Source organism: Rhinolophus sinicus, chromosome 5, assembly GCF_057876585.1.
Source record: "Rhinolophus sinicus isolate RSI-liver-muscle chromosome 5, RSI-T2T, whole genome shotgun sequence".
NCBI lineage: Eukaryota > Metazoa > Chordata > Mammalia > Chiroptera > Rhinolophidae > Rhinolophus > Rhinolophus sinicus.
In genome coordinates this window covers 67,860,337-67,882,431 of record NC_142505.1, presented here as the reverse complement: position 1 = coordinate 67,882,431, position 22,095 = coordinate 67,860,337, and the positions used below count along the sequence as shown (strand labels likewise).

Genomic DNA, 22,095 nt, shown 5'->3' with positions numbered 1-22,095 from the left:
TGATAAAATTCTTCTTAGCTGGAGACAAAGACTTCCCAGCAGTCCCTCAGAACTTGCTTTATTTTTGTTCTTCCCTCTTGGTCTTGCTTACTCTATGCTTTTCATTCTGATTCAGGCTTGACCGGGAAGGTGGAGACTGGTGCGTAGAAATGTGCTTCTGTTTCCTTTAGAGCATTTCTTCATGTTACACAGTCTGAACGACTTCTTTCTCTGTTTCTGTTTATCCTGATTCTAAGACACTTTATAGCTTAAAAACATGTGATTGCTACGGATTCTGGCAGGAAGAAATGTGATTGCATGAGGTGTTCTTAAGTCAAGGCCTGTGTAAGGCCTAGCACATGTGCCTTTGTGGGGACAGAACCAGGAGTGCAGTTTCCAGGCTCTCACCCTCACATGGAAAGGTGCTCACTCAGGTAGTAAATGGCCATCAATTGTGATTGGATGGCCATCAGCTGTGGCTAGTTGGCCATCAGCTGTAACCAGTGAGCCATTTGCCACTAATATAACTGTTGTGGCTACGCTAGCAGCAAAATGGGGACCAGCAAGAAGATGGTGGCTGAGCCAGCAAGCAGCAGAGTGAGGGTTGTGGATCGTGTGGCTCCGGTTTCCTGTGTCTCCAACCCAGCCGCCAGCGAGACTATAGTGGTGCGACTCCCCTATCTATGGCTCCGTGGGTGTTCCTTTTTGGCCTCACCATATCCTGCGTTCTTGTGTGGGGAGTGGGAGAAGAGACCCCACAGGCTGCCCTGCATGACAGCCTTTCTGTACAATGTATATATACCAGCCTCTGAAATTCGATGCAGGAGTGACACAGCTATCTGTTTCAGGGCCCTCATGCTCTTATTGGGTGAGAGAATGTGCTCAACTTGATCCAAGAGTAGTACATCAAAAACCTTATTTCCATTGAGTATAATGTATAGCTAGGACTTTATACTCTGTGAGGAGTCTTACAGTGTAGAGGGAGTGTGACAAGGACAGAAGGGGCAACAGAGGTGGGGGGATGACCCTAGCAGGCTCTTTGACTTTAGAAAAACACATAATGTGAGATTTCTAATCTGTAAAAGATATACTATAGTTACAGCTGCACTGCGTCTTCCCTGGTTGGTGTAAGAATCAAATCAGGCAGCTCTCTGTGACATTGTGGGAATTATTAGTCAGGAACAGCCTAGGATGTCTTCCTGGAAGAGGTGCTCGTGAGTAGCATGCATGGCCAGAGGGAACGCATGTAAGAAGGCGGAGGACTGGGGAGGAAATTTGGAGCAGTTTGTTTTTCACTCTGTCCCTTCTGATCGCAGCAAAGCATCTGCTGAGACCATCATTTGTTCCTCTTATGGGACCAAATTCAGGGATTCATGCTCCCCTCAGGTTATATCCCAGATGATGGCTCCTGACCTTGAAGTTGAAGGATGCTGCTTTTTTTGTGGTGAGATAGCTGTGCAGTGTCCAAGGGAGGCTGTCCACTGAGGACTCTTGTCCCTGTTCCTTCTGCAGGTTGGTGAACTCTGGCCTTACACCGGCTTGCTGTCCAGCTCTGTCCTCGGTGCTCAGTGCTAACCAGAATCTCACACACTTGTACCTGCGGGGCAATGCTCTTGGAGACATGGGTGTCAAGCTGCTCTGTAAGGGCCTCTTGCACTCCAACTGCAAGCTTCAGTTGTTGGAGTAAGTCTCTTAGCTTGTTATGGTGATGGGAACACAGGGTACCTGAGGGTGGGGCAGTGGTGGCATCTGGGGGAGGGATGATGAGATAGTCTGTATCTAAGAAGTAATGGCGTCCTCTGCAGGTTGATTACAGAATCATGGGACTGGGAGGAGTTCTAGTTCTAGATGGTGTGAAGGTAAATACTAGAGTTCCTCTCTCCACAAATCTCTCTACTACAAAAGGGTTGGGGTGGTATGGCTCTTGTTTTTTAAGGAAATTTAGAGGGAGACATAGAATTTGGGAAAATTCAGTTCACAAACTGCGATTACTAATTTGATCTGCATAATCCAGTAGACTGGAAAAAATACTCTTACCTGAAAAGAAGAGAAGAATAACCATGGGCCATATGGTTGTTCCAAGCTTATTAAGCCTTTTCTTTTTCTGTGTTTGAAACATTACAGGCTAAGATCTGGGAGACCTGGGGGATGGTAAGGGGACATTTTATTTAAGTCATCCTCTTTCTTGCAGACTAGACAACTGCAGTCTCACCTCGCACTGCTGCTGGGATCTGTCCACACTTCTGACCTCCAATCGGAGCCTGCGGCAGCTGAGCCTAGGCAACAATGACCTGGATGATCTGGGGGTCATGCTGGTCTGCGAGGTGCTGAGACAACAGGGTTGCTTCCTGAGATGCTTGCAGTAAGTGCTCTGCAGATGCCAGCTGCAGGGCCCAGGGTCCTGAGGAGAAGCTGGCCAGCTGGTGACCGGAATTCGAAAGGTTCATTTGTGCTCAGGCTGAGGTCAGGTGTTGCAGATTTTTTTATAGGGTTGATGAGTCATGAACTGCATATTCAACTTCATCCAGACACTTAGGATATTCAAGGTTCAGTTACGTGTGAAAAGACTTTCCATCCATAGTCTTAAAAGAAGCATTAGTCCCCAATGAAAGGAGCCAAATAGATTTATGGTTCTACATAGAACTAGACCAGGTTCATCCTTATTGCAAAGGTTTGAGCTTGGCGGTGTATGTGGGGGTGTTGTTGGTTTTTGTTTTTGATGATTTCTAAATGAAAAGGTAGTGCGCTAGAAACGTGAAGATGAGAAATTCCATAAAATTTAGCCAATGCAGTATGTTGGGACCACTGGCTCCCTCCCGTCATGGGGACATGGCTGAGACACTCACTACCTCTCTAGTAAGAGCTTCCTGGTAGTCTCGTGACTTTAGCCAGCCCAGAGGACCACACTCCCCTCTGAAGAAACCCTTGTTTCCTTCACTTGGCTTCAGGGGTGACACGCTCTCCTTTGGCTTTTCTCCTCCTTTAGCTATTTCTGCTCAGTCTCCTTTTTGGCTTCTCACCATCCTGACTTTTACACGCTGAGCCTTCGGGACTTGAATGTTGGTAATTTTTCTTCTCTAAACTTTCTCTTTCATTTATATCGTCTAGTCTTCTGGCTTTACCACATATGTGCTGTACCCCCCACTTTATACCTCCATGGATTCTGTGTCCAAATGCTTATCTGACCTTTCCCCTTGGATGTCTAAGAAGCCTCCCAAACTTCATGTGTCCAAACCCAAGCCCGCGCTGTTCCCCTCTGACACCTGTTCCTTCCCCTTCTCAGTCAGCGGCAACTGTCTCAATTGCTCAGGCCAAAAACTCCTGATCTCACGTCTGATGCTCTTCTTCTTGATGTGCACATCCCATAGCTCAGCTGTCACAGCACACCTATCAGTGACCACTTCTTGCCTTTTCATGGCTCATACCCTGGTTCAAGCCACTGTCACCTCTTGTCTGGATTGTTATGGTGGAATTCTGCCAGGCTACTCTGCATCTATTTTTCTTACTGTAGCAGATGGAGAGTGGGGCTAAAACATGAGTAAGTGGCTTCCTATCACATCCAGTTAGAGCAATAATATTCATGGCAGAATCTCCAACCCCACGTGCTCTAGCCCATGCTGCTCCTGAAAATCCATCTTCTCCTAACCTGTTCCTTCTGCTCTGCTCACGTTGGTCTATTTGTTGTTTCACAAAAACACTGTCATCTCTAGAACTTTTCACTTGCTGTTTCCTCTGCCCAGACCCTCTCCCTTTGATATCTGCAAGCCTTGTTCCTCACACCCTTAAATTATCTGCTTAAAGATCTGTTGCTGTGTGAGTGTCTTACCATTCTACTGAAAACCACGTGCTCTTTCTTCTTCTCTTCTTATTTTCCTCCATAGTGTCACCACCATCATAGATGCTATGTTATTGTCTTGTTCATTTATTATCTGTATCCCACCCCAAGAATGTAAAGTCTATGAGCCCAGGCACTTCTGTTCTTGTCCATGACCCCAAGGCTACACACCAACTGGAATGCAGGTTTGAATAAATACAAGTTTGAATCAGCGCTATGTTCTTGTGCAGACATAGTGGAGCACATTTGCTGCAGGAAAACCCCAAATTCCCAGAGCTAAGAGAATTAGAGGAACAAAGGAAGGCAGTGGTCAGGATGAAGCTGGGGACATTGCCGCCCATGGATGCGATGATCCTGTCTTGTCAGCTTGGCTGCCATAACAAAACAGCACAGACTAGGGACCTTAAACAACAGACATCTATTTCTCACAGTTCTGGAGGGTGGAAAGTCTGAGATCATGGTGCCAGCTGTTTCGGTTCCTGGTGAAAGCTCTCTTCTGGGCTGGCAGATGGTGCCCTCTTCCTGTGTTCTTGCATGTCAGAGAGAGAGAGAGAGAGAGAGAGAGAGAGAGAGAGAGAGAGAGAGAGAGAGAATAGTCTGGTATCTCTTCTTATGAGGGCACTAATCCCACATTAGGACCGACCTCTATGACCTCACCTAACCTTAATTACATCCCCAAACCATCTCCAAATACCATCACATTGAGGGTTAAGACTTCAACATAGGAATTTTGGAGGAACATAGATTTTCAGTTCATAGCACAATAAAACCAAGATTGTTAGAAATTATATAGGACAAATGGTATGATTTCTATGCTGCAGGGGAAATAAAAAAAAAAGAGAAGGAGGAAGAACTTATATTGAAGACTTGAGAGGCATACCAAGGAGTTGCAAAGTGTGGACTTTATATGGCTCTTGATTAAATGAACATAATATAAAAAAATTATCAGACAGTTGAAGAAATTTAAACACTGACTGGACATGTGTTGATATTAAGGAATTATTGTTAACTTTTAAAAAGCTGTGATAATGGTATTATGGCTATGTTTATGAAAGTCTTCTTCATTTAGTGTCGTACAGTGAAATATTTAAGGATGTGCAACATGCCGTATTTAAAATAATCCATTGATGTGGGGAGTGGGTGGACGGCAAATGAAACAAGGTTGGCCATGAGCTGTTGACTGTCATACCTGGATTGTGGGAGCCTGGGGATTCATTACACTACTCTCTCTATATTTACATATGTTTAAACATTTTCAAACTTGAAGGTTACAAATGTGACAGAAACCACAGTAGGTCTGAAGGGTAGCACTGGAGAACTTAGAAGCGTGTGAGGATAAGGGAAGTGAAATGAGATTTTTAAAGCCAAATACTCAGAGATTGTTCATTTGAAGTGTTATCTAAGGCCCTCTATTTGCTTTTACAGGTTGTGTAAAATGTATTTTAATTATGCTACAATCTGCGCATTACAGACACTTCAAGAAGAAAAGCCCGAGTTGACCATTGTCTTTGAACCTTCTCAGTGATGACGCAGGCAGGGCTGCCAGACACCAGTGTCCTGCGGCCCCGCCATCCAAGTGTGGACAAGAGGCCGTGAGCGCTCCTCCGTTGGGGTTAGGACCATGCTCCTCAAGTCTTCTGGTCCAGCATGGGAGAGCACAGCTCGCGCAGATGGTACCTTTGCAGAGAGTCCATGAACATCTCCTTTACCCCAGGTTAAAGCACCAGGGCGATGAAATCACCCACGTGATGCCGGTCTCCTCATAGCGGTTTAGTTTGCGGGTGTGTTCCTCTTGGTGACCTCATATAACTAATTCATTCACTAAAGCACTTTATTTTTCTCATTTTACTCTTTCTAAATCTCTTTTCCTTCATATATTTTCCCCTTCTTTGTCTGTTTACTTCTGCCATCTTTCTCTTAACTGACCATAACAGAACGAGTTACCTATGTATTATGTTGCAATTTTGTGGCAGCAACTTATTTATTTTTAATTTTTGTAACAGTTATATTTTCTAATAAAATAATGCATGTTTATTGAAGCTGGTTGAAAATTCATAGACTATAGAAACTTTGTGGTATTTATTGAGTTAAATTGTTTTCTTTCTTTAATTTTAAAAAAGGGTGCCTGGAGATCTTTTTACTTATTTATCTAAATTACTGAAGATAAATTAAATTGCTTTATACATTTAAAAAATATCTTTGTCAGATGATTCAGTTGTAAAGAATGGGGGAAAAAATCACCTTACCATAACTCTGAGGGTTGAAATGTCAGCTCTGGTAGGACAGGAGGTTGAAAGTCATGCAAACGAAGGTTTTAGAGTAGGCAGAGCCTACACTCATAAATAGACGTATTGTGTACAAAATGCATTTTGCTTTCAGTTACAACAGATTATCTTGAATGTATCTCCTCCCAGGATTTATCTCATCTACCACACTTCACATAGCATTAAATCATTAATAAATATTGATTAATTGCTTCTCTACACATGGGGAAACGTCTTGAACCCATGGAATCGCTCAGGATAGAAATACTACTTTTGCTGTCAAATGAACCATCCAGACTCTGCTAATCAAATTGTGGCCATACGGACTGTTAATATAAAGAGCTTGTGCAAGAATGTATTAATAAATCAATCACATTGCTAAGTATGCTTTTGAGATAAGCTGACTTTTCTTCATGTCAAGGCTTTCTCAATAAGGTAGCAGTATGTGATTTATGTTCTACTTCAAACTTTGTCTTGTATTTTGAGTAACAAGTATTTTGAGTAACTCTGATCTAGATATTGTTTTCTGCATCTTGGTGAAGTGAGGTATTGCAGACTACCTTTACATGTAAACACCTTTACACGTAGGATAAAATATAATTAGAAACACATAGCTATGCTGGAAGGAGAGAAAGAAAAACTTCTGGGCACTAGGAACTTAAAACTGGATTGAGTTTGCCCCTCAGTGACCCAGAGGAATAGCTGTATAGATAAAGACCCCACAATGTAATTATTAATATGGAAAATTCATGAAGTTTTACATACTAGTAGAACTAAAAAATAAGTAAAGTTGCTTGATATAAGACCGATGTACAAATGTCAAAGGAATGCAGTTAGAAAAGAAATCATGCTTTTCAGGCATCATAATAAAGCTTGGGTCACTCATGAAGCAGCAATGGACGCTAAAATCTAAAGTGAAATTTAAATCATGAGCAGAATACTTGTCTGGTCTGAAAGTATCTCTCCGCAGTTGGATAACCAGCAAAAGAAAAATAGTAACTATATAAAGAGAAGAAATTGGACAGTACCCTGAATATCTAATATAAAATGTCAGTGGGGGCAGATGGATATCTACTTTTAGGTGAGATAACATAAGAAGGAAACAATACCACCTATGTAGGATTGTGGCTGAGAATGCATACCCAGAATCTAATTACCAGGAAATGCCAGACAAACTCCAAATGAGGAAATTCTATTAAAAAGGAGAAGGGGACTGCATTCCTCAAGAATGTCAGTGTTGACAATGGGTAAATCTTGGGGGTGGGAGATGTTATAAGATTGTTCTTTATACTGTTCTTGTTTTTACATCTTGTCTGTATGTATGGTTTTATTTCCAAATGAAAAGTTAAAAAATCAAAATAGTTAACAGCATTCCTAAGCACCTGCAATTTGAAATGTAATAAATATTCTATTAATCATAGCAATACAATTTATCAGATACCTGAAATCAATCTATCAACAATTGTACAAAACCCATACAAAAGAAGACCTAATGGAGAGGTGTGTCATGTTCATGGATGGGAAGCTTCCATAGCCTGCCAAGACCATGCCCCCTCTCACCCCAGTAAACTAGAATTAAATTCAATTGCAATGAACATGCTAATGGGGATTCCCATAGACCTGAGCTGTGGCCTCCATTGTCTGCACATACACGTTGGGTGTTGCTGCTGTTGTAATGGGTGTTAAGAATCTTTCTGTGCTTGAACTATGCCATGTTCTCTATAGCTCTGTGTTATGGATTGAATTCTATTTCTACCCCCCAATTCATATGTTGAAGCCCTAACCTCCAGTACTTCAGAACATGACTGTATTTGAAGATAGTCTTCAAAAAGGTAATTAAGTTAAAATGATGTCATTAGGATGGACTCTAATCTTACTGGTGTCTTTTTAAGACAAGATTAGGACACACTTGTATAGAGGGAAGACCATGTGAAGACACAGGGAGGAGATGGCTTGGCCTCCAGAACTGTGAAAAAACAACTATCCATTGTTTAAGCCCCCACACTGTGGCACTTTGTTATGGCTGCCCCAGCAAATGGTTGTGCTCTATGAGCTCAATAGCAGTGTTAGTGGGCAAAATGCATGCCCTTCAGCACTGATACTGATATCTAAATTATATACAGATACCCAAGTGAGCCTGGGGCAAATGGATGCCCTTAATGACCAAATAAATGATAACAAAATTTTAGTATCAAGCATATAAAGTAAATACTTGTAATTGGGGATATAGGACTCAAGTAAACTGAAGCCGTTCTTCCACTTCCTCAAGGCAACCTTCAGTTGAATTAGATTTAAGGTCGAACACAGGAAGGGGCTGAGTCCAATGAACTTGGGTCCACTGGGGGAAGCCTGAGGCACATTGTAACCATGACCCCAAGTCTGCTGATCATGTGGTAGGGTGGCATTTCCCAAGGTACTCTGCACACAACGCCCGGGAATTGGCGAAAGTGCAGATTCAGGCTCACTGGGTCTGGGGCGGGAGCTGCAATGCTGCATTTCTTACATGCTCCAGGTGACACTGACTACTTTCCTCATGCTTGAGTGGCAAGGCTTCAGGACCAGGAGAGAGATGTGTTTGTATGTGAAGTCGAATAAGAATGGCACTTTATTCAGGTGAGTGTGGTTGTTCCTTTTACTGCTGGGCAGAGGAGGCTACATTAGCAGCTCATACTTTAGTTGATTTCTCGTTACTTCGACGTAGCTTAAACAAATTGTGTAGAATACCACTTCTGTGAAGATGGATCTCCTTCTCCAATTGAAAAGTATACATGTTGTGTATAAAACAAACACAAGAAGACTCAATGTAGAGAAGAAGGCAGACCAGCTGGGGACCTCAGGACCCAAGGAACAGTGTGGTGGTGAGGTCTCACTGGATTTGTTTGTTTGCTTGTTATTTTTGACTCGTATATCCCAGACATGGAGCTGAAGAAGCTCTTTTGAGCAAATGGTGCTAGAGAAATTGGACAGCCATAGGCTAAATAAATAAACACATAAATACACCTAACCTAAACCTTACACTTTGTGCAAAAATTAACTCAGAATGGATCGTGGAGTTAAACGTAAAATGTAAAACAATAAAACTTTACAAAACAACATGGGATAAAATTTTTACAGATATATATTATAATAAATGTATACATATATTTATTATATACAAATATATACACATATAATAAATGTGGTATAATATGTATATATAGGTTTCAAAAACCCTTGGAATTTGAGTGATAGGAGTGTCTTTTGTCATTCATAAAAAGCTCCTTTCAACCATAACTGGGTTTATGCTAACGTGACTCATGGTGGATGCTTGGATAGTTCTGGTCACAGCAGAAAGATCAAATGTGATGAGAGGTTTGGAACTTTCAGCTCCACACCCCTAGCTTTGGGGAGGAGGGAGGGCCTGGAGACTGAGCCAGTCACATGGCAAATGGTTGAATCAATCATGTCCATGTAATGACACCGCCATAAGAACTCTGGACACGGAATCTTGGCACGGCTTCCCGGTTGGTGTATACACTGATGTGCTGGGAGGGTGACACACCCTGACCCCACAGGGAGAGGGGCACAGAAGTACTGCACCCTCCTCCCCTCCCAAAGCAGACCTTGCTCTGTGCATCTCTCCTATTTGGCTGTTTCTTTCTAATAAAACGGTAATCATAAGTATAGAGCTTTCAGTGAGTTATATGTGTCCTTCTAGCAAATTGTTGAATGTGAAGTGTGGGCTGTAGGAAACCCCACATTTACATCCAAATCAGTCAGAAGTGTGAGTGGTCCCTGAGATTGCAACACGCATCCGAGTGGGGAAAGTCTTGTGGTATAGAGCCCCTTAAACCTGTGGGACCTGGGCTAACTCAAGAGTTAGTGCCAAAATTGGATTGAATTTTTGGACATCTGGTTAGAAATGGAGAACTCGTGTTTGCGCATAGGGTCCCAAATCCTCCACTCACCTTACTACCTTGGACAAGTCACTCCACTTGCCTTTCTGTGTAAAAATGCATACAATGGTTACATCCACTTTGTTTTGTTGCTTTCAGATTTAAAAGGGTACCGATGCACACAGAACAGTGCCCAGAATACACTGAAATCTATTTACCTCTCTTTCCTCGCTCACTATCCCTAAGGGTTAAATATTACGATAAGGTCACAGGTTAAACGTTTAATTTCATTTCTGTTGGGGGGGGGGCAGCATTCTTAGTGGATTGGAAGACATACTTTGAATGAGGTCTCTGGTTTCTGATCCAGGAAAGATGGAGAGGTTTGTTCTTGTGACCATGAAAAAGCAAAAGGTGTCTGTTTTTAAGCCCTGTGATATGATGTTTAGCTGTATCCAGGATTGCCTTAACAGACATGTAAGCTAAATTTTAAGGATTATTGCTATTAATGCCTCAAATACAGGAATATATCTGTTATTGTTAACTCCTTTTTATTAACCATGTTTCTGTGCCGTGAACCATGCTACATATTCTAAATAAGGACTTGTCAGGTAAGAGTCATACTTTGGTATGTCAAAACAGTGCTATCATGTCTAAATAATGTACAGGTGTATCCCTCAGAGTACCATCACATGACAGAAACCAGACTAGTTGTTTTAATAGAGGAAATTGAACAAAAAAAGATTGTTAATAAAAGTAAGCCTAATTGCATGGATCACGAAAGCCACGGGCTGCTCTGAAAGAACTGGGCGGCCTCAGCACTTGGTCATCCTGAAGAGTGACCTGTATTGTGGACAGGAAGCCACTGTCAGGACAGAAAATGGAGACAGAATGTTTTCTATAAACAAAGGTGTCAGACAAGGGTCTCTCATTTTATTTCCCTATTTGTTTAATCTGCATGCAGAAAAGATCATGTGAAAAATTAGACCCAGAATCAGAGGAAGGAGGAATGAAATTTGATGGAAGAAATATCAGTAACTTAAGACATGCAGATGACACCATATGAGTGGTAGAAGCTAGCAATGATTTGAAATGACTTCTGATGAAAGTGAAAAAGAAAGTGACAATGCAGGACTGCATCTGAATATGAAGAAGACAAAAATCATGACTACAGAAGAAATACACAACTCTAACAAAGACAATGAAGGTACCTAAATGAATATATGGTGATGGAAGGAGAACTGACTCTGGGTGATGAACACACAATGGGATTTATAGATGATGTAATACAGAATTGTACACCTGAAATCTATGTAATTTTACTAACAATTGTCACCCCAATAAATTTCATAATAAAAAGATTGTGCTTTCTTTGGCTCAGTCATCCATTCAGATGGAGACTGCAGCTAAGAAATCAAGAGAAGTGTGAGACTCAAAAGGTAGCAATGGAAGAATCAGGAAAGATCACTGAAAACAAAGACGAGTCATTAGAGACCGAGGCTGAGATCGCCCCCACACTCATATTCCCAACTACTATATATGAATGTGAAAGTTTGAGAATTAAGAAAGCTGATAGGAAAAATAAAAAAGATTTATTTGTAACATGGTGCTGGAGGAGAACTCTACAGATACCCTGGACCGCCAGAAAGATGAACAGGTGGGTCCTAGAGCAAGTTAAACCTGAACCATTGCTGGAGGCAAAAATGACAAAATTGAAGCTGTCCTACTGCGGGTCCATCATGAGAAGGCAGGGTTCTTCAGGAAAGAAAAGAATTCTGGGAAAAACAGAAGGCCGCAGGAAAAGAGGAAGACCAAATATGAGATGGGTTGACTATAAAAGAAGCCATAGGCTGAGTCTACAGAAGCTGAGCAGGGGTGTTGAGGACAGGACATGTGATGTCACTCATTCACAGGGTCGCCAGGAATCAGAGCCAACTCAAGGACACATAATTAGAACAATTTTTAATTTTCTCCCCTGAAAAGAAGAGAAAAACACAAAAGTTTCATGGAGGGAGTGACTCCAGAAAGCAGGGAGGTTGGATTTATTAGAACTTGGACATTTGGAGAAGGGTCTCAAGAAGCTGAGCCCCAGCCGCTGAGAAGGGAGAGCTTCTGACCGGGGTCGGCATCCCTGAGGAGTGTGAAGGGCTGGTTCTGCAGCTGTTGCAGACTGGAGTCAGCTGCTGCTGCTGGAATGAGCTGCTTCCACCAGGGTGAAGCAGCATTGCTGAGGCGGCATGGAGAGACAAAGGAAAACAGGCTGGAGTAAGTCCTCTGTCCTCCAGCCTGGTGGACTGATGGCCCTGCCTCCAACCAGAGTAGTTTCTGGGAAGCAACCAACCAGCAAAAGTCTTTTTTTTCTCAGAGTTCCACGTCTGCATTACAAAGACGAGCACTTGGTATTGAGACAATTGCTTTCCAGCTGGTTCAGATGATGTAGAATGGAATGTGGAGGTAAACAAACATGAGAATCCAGTGTGTGTGTCAAGGGTAATTAAGAGAGGTCTCAGGAGCTGGGAGTGAGGAAAAGGGAGCAGGAGAATTTTTGACACTTAGTTCGTCAAGAAAGCTTCATGTAGCAGATGGGATTGTAGGTTGAGAGGAAGAAAGTGACAAATTTCATAAGCTTGAGGTTAAGATCATGATTCTGCTTTTCTTTCTTTTTAAATTAATTTTTACTAAATTTATTGGGGTGACATTTGTTAGTAAAATTATATAGGTTTCAAGTGTACAACTCTATAATACAGCATCTATGTATCACATTGTGTGTTCACCATCACATATATTTGACCCCATTTTCCCTCTTCTACCTCCCTCCTCCCCCCCTTACCCTCTAGTAACCACTAAACTGTTGTCTGTGTCTATGAATTTTTGTTTCTTTGTCTAGTTCCTTAGTTGCTTTCAGTTGTATATCCCACATATGAATGAAATCATGTGGTTCTCAACTTTCTCTGTCTGACTTATTTCACTTAGCATATTAATCTAAGGTCCATCCATGTCGCAAATGGCACTATTTCATCTTTTCTTACGGCAGAGTAGTATTCCATTGTGTGTATATACCACATCTTCTTTATCCAATCACCCATCAAAGGACACTTCGGTTTTTTCCATGTCTTGGCCACTGTGAATAGTGCTGCAATAAACATAGGGGTATATATGTCTTTTTATTTTATTTTATTTTATTTTATTAGTTTCAGGTGCACAAGACAAAGCACTACTTAGACGTTTATCATTTACATCCCTTACACTGTGTGAACCCCCTTTCCCCCATCCACTATCCCTCTGACATCACACAGAGCCATTACATTTCCACTGTCTCATATATGTCTTTATGGATAAATGTTTTCAGATTTTTTTTGGTAGATACCCAGGAGAGGGTTTGCTGGGTCATATGGTAATTCTATTTGTAATTTTTTGAGGAACCTCTGTACTGTTTTCCATAGTGGTTATAACAATTTGCATTCCCACCCAGGAGTGTATAAGGGTTCCTTTTTCTCCACAGCCTCTCCAACACTTATTATTTGTCTTGTTGATAATATCCATTCTAACTGGTGTGAGGTGATATCTCATTGTGGTTTTGATTTGCATTTTCCTTATAGCTGGTAAAGTGAAGCCTTTTTCATACATCTGTTGGCCGTTTGTGTGTCTTTTTGGGAGAAATATCTGTTCAAGTTGTCTTTAAAAGCAAAAATAAATGAATGGGACTGTATCAAACTAAAACACTTATGCACAACAAAAGAAGCTTTCAGTAAAACAAAGAGGCAACCAACTGAATGGGAAAAGATATTTGCAAACAACACCTCAGATAAGGGGCCAATATTCAAAATATGTAAAGAATCATACAACTCAACAATAACAACAAAATCCAATTTAGAAATGGGCAGAGGACCTGATTCTGCTTTTCTTCCTGTGTGTTTCACATGTTAGGTAGTGAACAGATGTACTTGGGGTAATGTTCAGGAATGAAAGAAGGAATTCTTATGATGCACTGGCAGAAACTCAATGTTAATCAATGCCATTGGTTGTTGCTATATTCTCGAGATGGTCAAATGTGATGACGTAAACACTCCCACCTGAACCATGCTGTAGAATTGTACTGTAGAATTGAATTATAAAGTGTCAGTCTTGACACTGTGGATAAAACACGCACTTAGAAAAACACTATGAAGACTTACCAAGTCTCCATTCCAGAATAAATTGAGGGTAACAAGACTTACATGTTTACGTGAAGAAGCATAAGATGGCTTAATTTAGCCAAAATAATTTGGCTAGACTGTATGTAAAATGAAAAATGCAGTTTTCTCATTAACTGGGAGAAGGAGGCTGCATTAGAATGTTATGTTTGGAATTAATCCTTCGTTTACATGAACATAACTTCAATGTGGCTGGAGACCAGGATGAGCAGAGGGAGAACTGGGCACCTGGTGGATGGGAGAGATCTCAGGAGACGAGAACAGGGAAAGGAAAAGGATAAGCATGACTTTTTTTTAGGAATTTGGATTTTGCCTTGAAGATAATGGACTAAAAGGCATGAAAACTTCAAAAGCACAAGAGAGAGATGGCCAAATTGGTGTGCTTAACTGATCACATTATTTTTGAAAAGCATCTGATGACTGCTAATAAGGAAAAATTAAAGAATGTGGTAATTCTTTTAAAAATAAATAATCGAAGCACACAATTTTCTTTACTGTCATGAGCTAGGAATGGCCTAAATAGGCCTTGGGCTCTGATAAATGATTGTTATCAGAAAGAAGAGCCACAGAAAGCCTCGAGTAAATGTGACTCTCTTTTCTATACAAGTTCCAATAAGTAATGACTCTATTATAAGGCAATCTGCTTACTTAACTAACTGGATATTTTGCAAACCCTGTATTTATTGATCAAAGGCAGACCTTCTGCTTACATTTTAAGAGCACATATTACCTCCAGTTTTCTTGAGGGAAGATCATGGCTTTTCTTTGGCTCACTTTCATGTTTAATTGAAGAGGCTGTCAACTTTGGTTACACTCCTCACCTCTGAAAGGTGGATGCCACCCCATTTTGACTAGAGCATTAGATAAGTGACTGTTAAAGATCACGGCTTTGCTCTTAGCAGACAACATATAATACCTACGTTCAAGAATTTCTTATAAAGTCTCACTATGTTCACAGTACAGGCCAACACGTTTCGAAAGCTTTCTTGGTAAAAATGCAATTTTTGAAAGAGTGCCTGAAGAGCACATATTATATCCATTCCTCTTCATGTGTGTTTTTCACACTTTTCCACAAAGTACTTTTCAGAAGAAAGTGAATTTTAGGGCCTTACCGTAATACAGAGCAGAGCACCAAAAGCATACATAATATTTGAAGTCTTGGGTTTCATTATAAAAATGTATCCACATTTTTCTATCTATGATGTCAGTTTATTATCATGGAAACATATGTTAGTTTAATTATCTGTTTAGTTATTTAAATATTTCCCCCTAAAATGTTGAATATTATTGATGCTTCTGGAAAATTCACCATTTTTACCTTGTTTTACATGACTCTGATATTAAATATTCTGGAGTTTCTGGTATCCCACCTGTATATTGCTGCCTGCCAAACCACTCCGAAACTTAGTGGCTTAGAATAACCACCATTTTATTACAGTTCCCTGTTTTGTGGGTTAGGAATTTAGGCGGGAATCAGCTCAGAGGCTCTTCTGCTCCATGCTGTGTTTACTGAGGTCACTGGGTGGTATTTAACTGGTGGGTGGGCTGGTCAGGAGGGTCCAGGCTGGCTCCAGGTGGGACTGTGGAAGACAGCTTCTACTTGAAGTCTCTGTAGCATGGCTGTCTTAGGGTAGGTGGACTCCTCCCTTGGTGACCCAGGGACCCAGAAAGAGTGTGACTAGCAGGAAGCTGACAGATTTCTTATGATCTTGCCTTGGAAGATCTAGAATATTACTTTCACTTCATTCTAATGGTCTCCACCTGTCTCTGCAAGGAGTAAAAGAGACTTCGAAGTCATCTTTAATTTAGAACATCTATTTTGAGAAACGTTGTCCTCAGCACTCTCACATGTGTCCTAGAATTAGGCCAGATCACTATATAGCTAGATTGGCTTTCTTTGGATCCATGCCACTTGCTTTCATTGAGTTGTGTCTTGGACCTCTGCTATTTGGAACAGTTAGAAGAAAAAGCTCACATACCTCACTATGTTCACTAAGCTAGTTCTAAAGGGCTTTTAGCTGTTTTCAGGGGTTGTTCTACGGGCAGCCCAGGGGAAATTTTTTTTTTTTTTGTACCAAGAACAGTTATGTTTCTTTCATGTTTCATAAATCAAATCCTGCAGCTTTATGATTCATATTTTCTTTTTGCCTTTACTGTTAGAAAAACTTCTTCAATTTTCCCTTTTGTCCTGTCACATATTTATGATTATAATGATATTTTATTTTCTATGCTTGATTAATATTTGACATATGTGGCAGGGAGGTAAAAACAAATAAATTAAATGTAAATAAATCTAAAACATGAAAAAAATGCAAACATATTGTCCTGGGCTTATGGCTTTCTTCTACTAAAGGAGATAGCCATACAGACTGTAGTACTTGTCTCAGCTCCTTCAGTCACCAGAGGGACCTTGGCCAAGTCCCTGCAACCTCTCTAGTCATCCAATTCTTATATGACAATGGAATATCATAAAAGTGATTACATACATCGTGAAGTTACTTGAGGTTTAAACCAGATGATGTATATACTTAATCTAATATCTGTATCTTGGAAGCCTTGTGCAAATAATAGCTGTTAAAATGACTTGAACTTGTTATTTAAATTTGCATTATCCTTAACTGATTGTGTTTATATTTTGTGTTCTCAACTAAGAATGTATTCTTTTTTTAGATAAGAGACTGCTGCTGTTTTGATTTGTACCCATAGAATCTAATACAGACTCTTATATATCCATGATAAATATGCTTGTCCTAGTACTCAGTCAATGGTGGGGAAACTTTCTATAGAAGAAAAAATTGGAAGTACAGAAAAAGAAATCACCATCTTGGGTCACAGGAAGAAGAAAGTCATCTACTTTTTAAAAATTTTTTAAAAGATTTTATTGGGAAAGGGGAACAGGACTTTATTGGGGAACAGTGTGTACTTCCAGGCCTTTTTTTTTTTCCAAGTCAAGTTGTTGTCCTTTCAATCTTAGTTGTGGAGGGTGCTGTTCAGCTTCAAGTTGTTGTCCTTTCAGTCTTAGTTGTGGAGGGCGCAGCTCAGCTCTAGGTCCAGTTGCCGTTGCTAGTTGCAGGGGGCACAGCCCACCATCCCTTGCGGGACTCGAGGAGTTGAACTGGCAACCTTGTGGTTGAGAGCCCACTGGCCCATGTGGGAACCTTGTGGTTGAGAGCCTACTGGCCCATGTGGGAATCAAACCGTCAGCCTTCGGAGTTAGGAGCATGGAGCTCTAACCGCCTGAGCCACCAGGCCCTCATCTACTTTTTTTTGCAAGTTATTTCAAAGTCACATAAAATTTATGGAGAGCTAAATATATGGAAATGAACATAAATTTATTGCAAGTAACACAAGATTATATTTCAGTTGTACATTATATATACTTGGGAGTAATGGGAAAGGAAGACAGAGATTAGAAAGAGGCAAATAGGAGAAAAATAGAAGCAAAAATAGAAAGATTAAAAAGAACAAGAATCAGGAAATTAGAAATAAAATAAAAATTTTTTTAATGATTTTATTGGGGAATGGGAGCAGGACTTTATTGGGGAACAGTGTGTACTTCCAAGACTTTTTTCCAAGTCAAGTTGCTGTTCTTTCAATCTTAGTTGTGGAGGGCGCAGCTCAGCTCCAGGTCCAGTTGCCGTTGCTAGTTGCAGGGGGCACAACCCACCATCCCTTGCAGGAATCGAACCGGCAACCTTGTGTTTGAGAGAACATACTCCAACCAACTGAGCCATCTGGGAGTCAGCGGCAGCTCACCTCAAGGTGCCATGTTCAATTTTAGTTGCAGGGGGCGGAGCCCACCATCCCTTGCGGGACTCGAAGAATTGAACTGGCAACCTTGTGGTTGAGAGCCCACTGGCCCATGTGGGAATCGAACCAGCAGCCTTCGGAGTTAGGTGCATGGAGCTCTAACCGCCTGAGCCACCGGGCCAGCCCAGAAATTAAACAATTTGACAAATACTTATTGAATGTCAATTCTCTTTAAACAATTCCTAAAAATATATAGCCTCTTAGAATTAAAGACTATTGGGAGAGGTGGGATTTTAGGCACTGTGACCACACGGGATGTGAGATGTTTTGGACAGGGGATTTGGGGGGATCCTGAACTCTCTCAAAACATTTACACTGTTTGGTTATTGGCTCCTGAAGTGAAAGGTGCTTTCAGCACACAATATACCTGCTTGGTGTTCTGTAACCAATGGAGATCATCACATCTCAGGTCTTTGTCTTCTGCAAAGCCTCCAGACCCTTGCCAGGAATCTTCTCAGAGCTCCCTTCATATCCTTATTCCTCAGGGTGTAGATGAAGGGATTGAGGGTGGGGGTGATTATGGAGTAGAAGAGGGAGATGAACTTGCCCTGCTCTTGGGAGTAGCTGGAAGGGGGCTGCAGGTACATGTAGATGGCAGGAAGGTAGAAGAGGGAGACCACCACCAGGTGGGAGGAACAGGTCCCAAAGGCCTTGTGCCGTCCCTTGGAGGACTGGATCCTGAGCACTGCACGGGCAATGAAGCCATAGGAGAGCAGGATGAGAGCTAGGGGGACCAGCACGAAGAAGGCCACCAGCACAGCCAATGTGGTGTCATTTATGGCTGTATCTGCACACGACAACTTGATCATAGCTGGCACCTCACAGAAGAAGTTGTTTAGCACCTGCTGCCCACAGAAAGGCAACTGCACCGTCAAGACTACCTGAACTAGGGAGTTCCCAAAGCCACTGAGCCAGGCCACGAGCACGAGCTGCTGGCAGAGAGGCCCGTGCATGACAAGGGTGTACCGCAGGGGCTCACAGATGGCCACGTAGCGGTCCAGGGCCATGGCGGCCAAAACGACACACTCAGTACAGCCCAACCAATGGAAAATTGCGTACTGCACTGTGCAGCCGCTGTAGCTGATGGTCTTTCTGGAGCCTCCCATGTTGGCCAGCATCTGAGGGACCGTGGTGGTGGTGTAGCAGAGGTCCAGGAAGGACAGGTGCCTGAGGAAGGTGTACATGGGGCTCTGGAGCTGGGGGTCCAGCCGGGATACCAGGATGATGGTGATGTTCCCCAACATGGCAAGGGTGTAGGACCCCAGAAGGACCACAAAGAGAGGGAGTTCCAGCCATGGCCTGTCAGAAACACCTAGAAGGATGAAGTCCCTTGGGGGGTCCCACAGGAAGCTCTGGTTGTCAGTTCTCATGCTGAGGCATTTTCTGGTACCTGTGATGAATCAAGAAAGTTGGACAGAATAAAATCTGAGAAGAGGAATCACTTGCCTTCCTCAGTCTGGGCATGCTTTCCCACACAGGCCCCACCCTGTCCTCTGTGGAGACACTGACATGTGGGGAGTCAGAACCAGGCTGCGGAGCAGCTGCACATGTGTCCTGCTCTGTGAACTTGTGAAAGCATAGCGCATGGACAGTTTCCTTCCAGCTTGGTCAAAGTCTGTGCTAGCTCCTCCCATCACCATCAGAATGTTTGACTTCTTCCTACAAACTCATTGACAGGGAGTGGACCACTTTCTTAGGCTTTCTTATTCTGCATTTTGGAGGTGGAGGTGGGAGGGAAGTGAGAGGTGGCATAGAGCAAGTGTAGGGCTTTGCAAGCAGCTGGGCAGTTTACTAATATGAACACAGCCTATCACCTCCCAAGGCTCTCTGCACCACGGTGCTCCTCCAGCCCTGTGGCCACTCACACACAGGCAGTGCTGTCAGGAGCACAGTCTAGCACTCTCTGTGTCCCTGGGGTGGGGACCTAAGTCACTGCCACCTCTGACTTGATCATGGCATCTAATGTGACCCGAGAGCACAGGATTTGAGCATGGGGAGAAAATCCTTGACCCAAGTAAGAAACAGAGCCCTTCGTGTTGTGGACTGAAGGGTCAGATTGCCTCCGGTGCTAACATTTATCGGGCAGTTTGAAAGACATTTGAATTCTCTATACAACTTTGCTGGACAGCTGTTTCCTGTAGGGGTTGGAAAATGCAGCAATCTGATTTCTGGATTCCACTGCTGTAAAAAGGCAACTGGGTTAACTGGGTTGCCATCTGCTGATTTCCAGGGCCTTTCCTCTGAGCTCCAACCTCCTACCTTCTCCCCAGCATTGGACACCCTCACGTTCCTGATGGGGTGATATAGTCCAATACAGGATTGAAATAAATTAAATCCGGTGTGCAGTCATTGATGAAGGATTCATTTTTCATTTCTTATGTGGTGCTTTATGCATAAATAAAGAGTTCATCTGCTGAGGTTAGATGCTGCAATAAACAAGCACCCCCCCCCACCCCACATTCTGAAGTACTCTAGTATTATTGAAAACAACTCAAACTCTGCGGGTCAAATGGGTAAATGAGAGCAAATCTCCTTCTTTCCTCTGTTGTTTCAGAGCTACATTCTATTCGCTCTAAAGTCCCCAATATTCTTGTGGAACACTCAATTATTGACTCCTTCCCACTATTGTATAAAACTACTTCTAGGATAAATCTTATAGAATCTGATTATTTTATCTCTAATGGAAGCTCAGGCCCCGGTTTTGATGCAGGGAGCAGGACAGGGAAAAATCAGTCTAGCCCACATTTAAGATATAAAAGTAAATCGTCCATTTTTCTTTCTTAGGTTCCTTATTCTAAGGTTTCTTCTTAGAGTGTAAACTGGACAAGAAAGGGAGCATTTGCGGGAAAGATAAAACAGATGAAGGAATTAAGAATGATAGAGGGGGTAGATATAGGCCACACTTAATAAACACAAATTCCTCAGCCCTTCCTATGAGTCAGGTGCTATGATAACAACTTTATATGATATCTTACTCAGTGCTTTAATGACATGGTAAAGTAGATGATTTTACCCCATTACACTGTTGAGCAGAGTGTTGGGGGGAGGATACCTTAGATTATCTACAGATAGCCACAAGTAGCAAAGCAAGACTGAAATCTAAGGTCCTGCTCTTGGCCATTATTTTCTCCAGCACTTTGCTTTTGAAAAAGGAGTCGGTGACTTGGAAAGCAGTAAAGCATTAGTGCAAATGACTGAGACAGAAGAGAATGCCTGAAAAAAGGCAGTAATTTCAGAGGGCAGGGGACAAGGGAATTGAGGAGGAGAGGCTGGACAGGCTTTTTGTAATTTCCAGTTCAGTGTGTTCAGTGCACTGGGGTGTACACCCCCCCCCCCCAACACACACACACACTGCACGCCATCCTGGCCCGACCATCTTAGCTGAGTTGGATCCCTTGCCGTCCAGCCCTTTCCACAGGGAGCTTTGCTTTGAATCCGGCCTCTGCATTTCCTCGACCCTCCTCTGCCTTCCTACTCCCCTGATAGAGGTGTTCCCCAAGACCCTGCCTTGCTTTTCTGGGTGAACACAGAAATTTCCAAGTCTGCCACCATGACCCTTACCAGAGTCCTTCCAGACCTGAGCCTCCAACTGCCAATTCTTCACTGCCATCCGGCCTTCCTTTTGACATTAGCTGAAGCATCCGCTCATTTAACTTGTCAGCCACTCTTCTATCCAACCAGCCCCTTCCTTCTAATTTCTGGCTGCCTCTGCATCACTTACCCTGACACAACGTATTCAGGTGGCTTTGATAATGTCCTATTTCTCACTCACCACATTCTGTCAGTGACCTTGTCCTATCGGTTCCACCAACACAATGTCATAGGCACAAACTGTCTCTATCCTTGTCACTGCCGTCCTGGGCCAGCATGGCCATCTGGACCCCTTTTAGAGCCCGCTAACTGTCTTCCTGTAAGCAGTGCCTTCCTTTTCCAACCCATCACTCACATTCTCAATGGAGTCAACTTTCTAAGACTCATCTTAAGAGCAAAGATGTCTTTAGGGCTTCCAGTTACCTGAAAAATAAGAACACATGTCCTTAAATGGTTATGTAGAGATTGTATTCTCACACTGAATCCCAGCAGTGTGTTCTCACCACCGTCACATCCCATGGGGTAACCTAACGGTGGTCTTCACTCCATGC

At 42.4% G+C, this 22,095-nt stretch overlaps 2 protein-coding genes across 2 annotated transcripts in view; one reads left to right on the top strand and one right to left on the bottom strand.

The window, feature by feature from the left end:
- The window catches only part of NLRP3 (NLR family pyrin domain containing 3), a 44,959-nt gene extending 38,423 nt beyond the window's left edge, over positions 1–6,536 (top strand). The window contains exons 10-12 of the mRNA XM_019719199.3: positions 1,492–1,662; positions 2,171–2,341; positions 5,240–6,536. Of these exons, the coding sequence (XP_019574758.3) occupies positions 1,492–1,662; positions 2,171–2,341; positions 5,240–5,339 (442 nt within the window). The 3' untranslated portion in view covers positions 5,340–6,536. The remainder of the gene's footprint in view (positions 1–1,491; positions 1,663–2,170; positions 2,342–5,239) is intronic.
- An 11,815-nt stretch (positions 6,537–18,351) lies between these two features.
- On the bottom strand, positions 18,352–19,323 carry OR2B11 (olfactory receptor family 2 subfamily B member 11). Its single transcript, XM_019719202.2, has one exon. The coding sequence runs from the start codon at positions 19,321–19,323 to the stop codon at positions 18,352–18,354; it is 972 nt and encodes a 323-aa protein (XP_019574761.2).
- Positions 19,324–22,095: the final 2,772 nt, after the last annotated feature.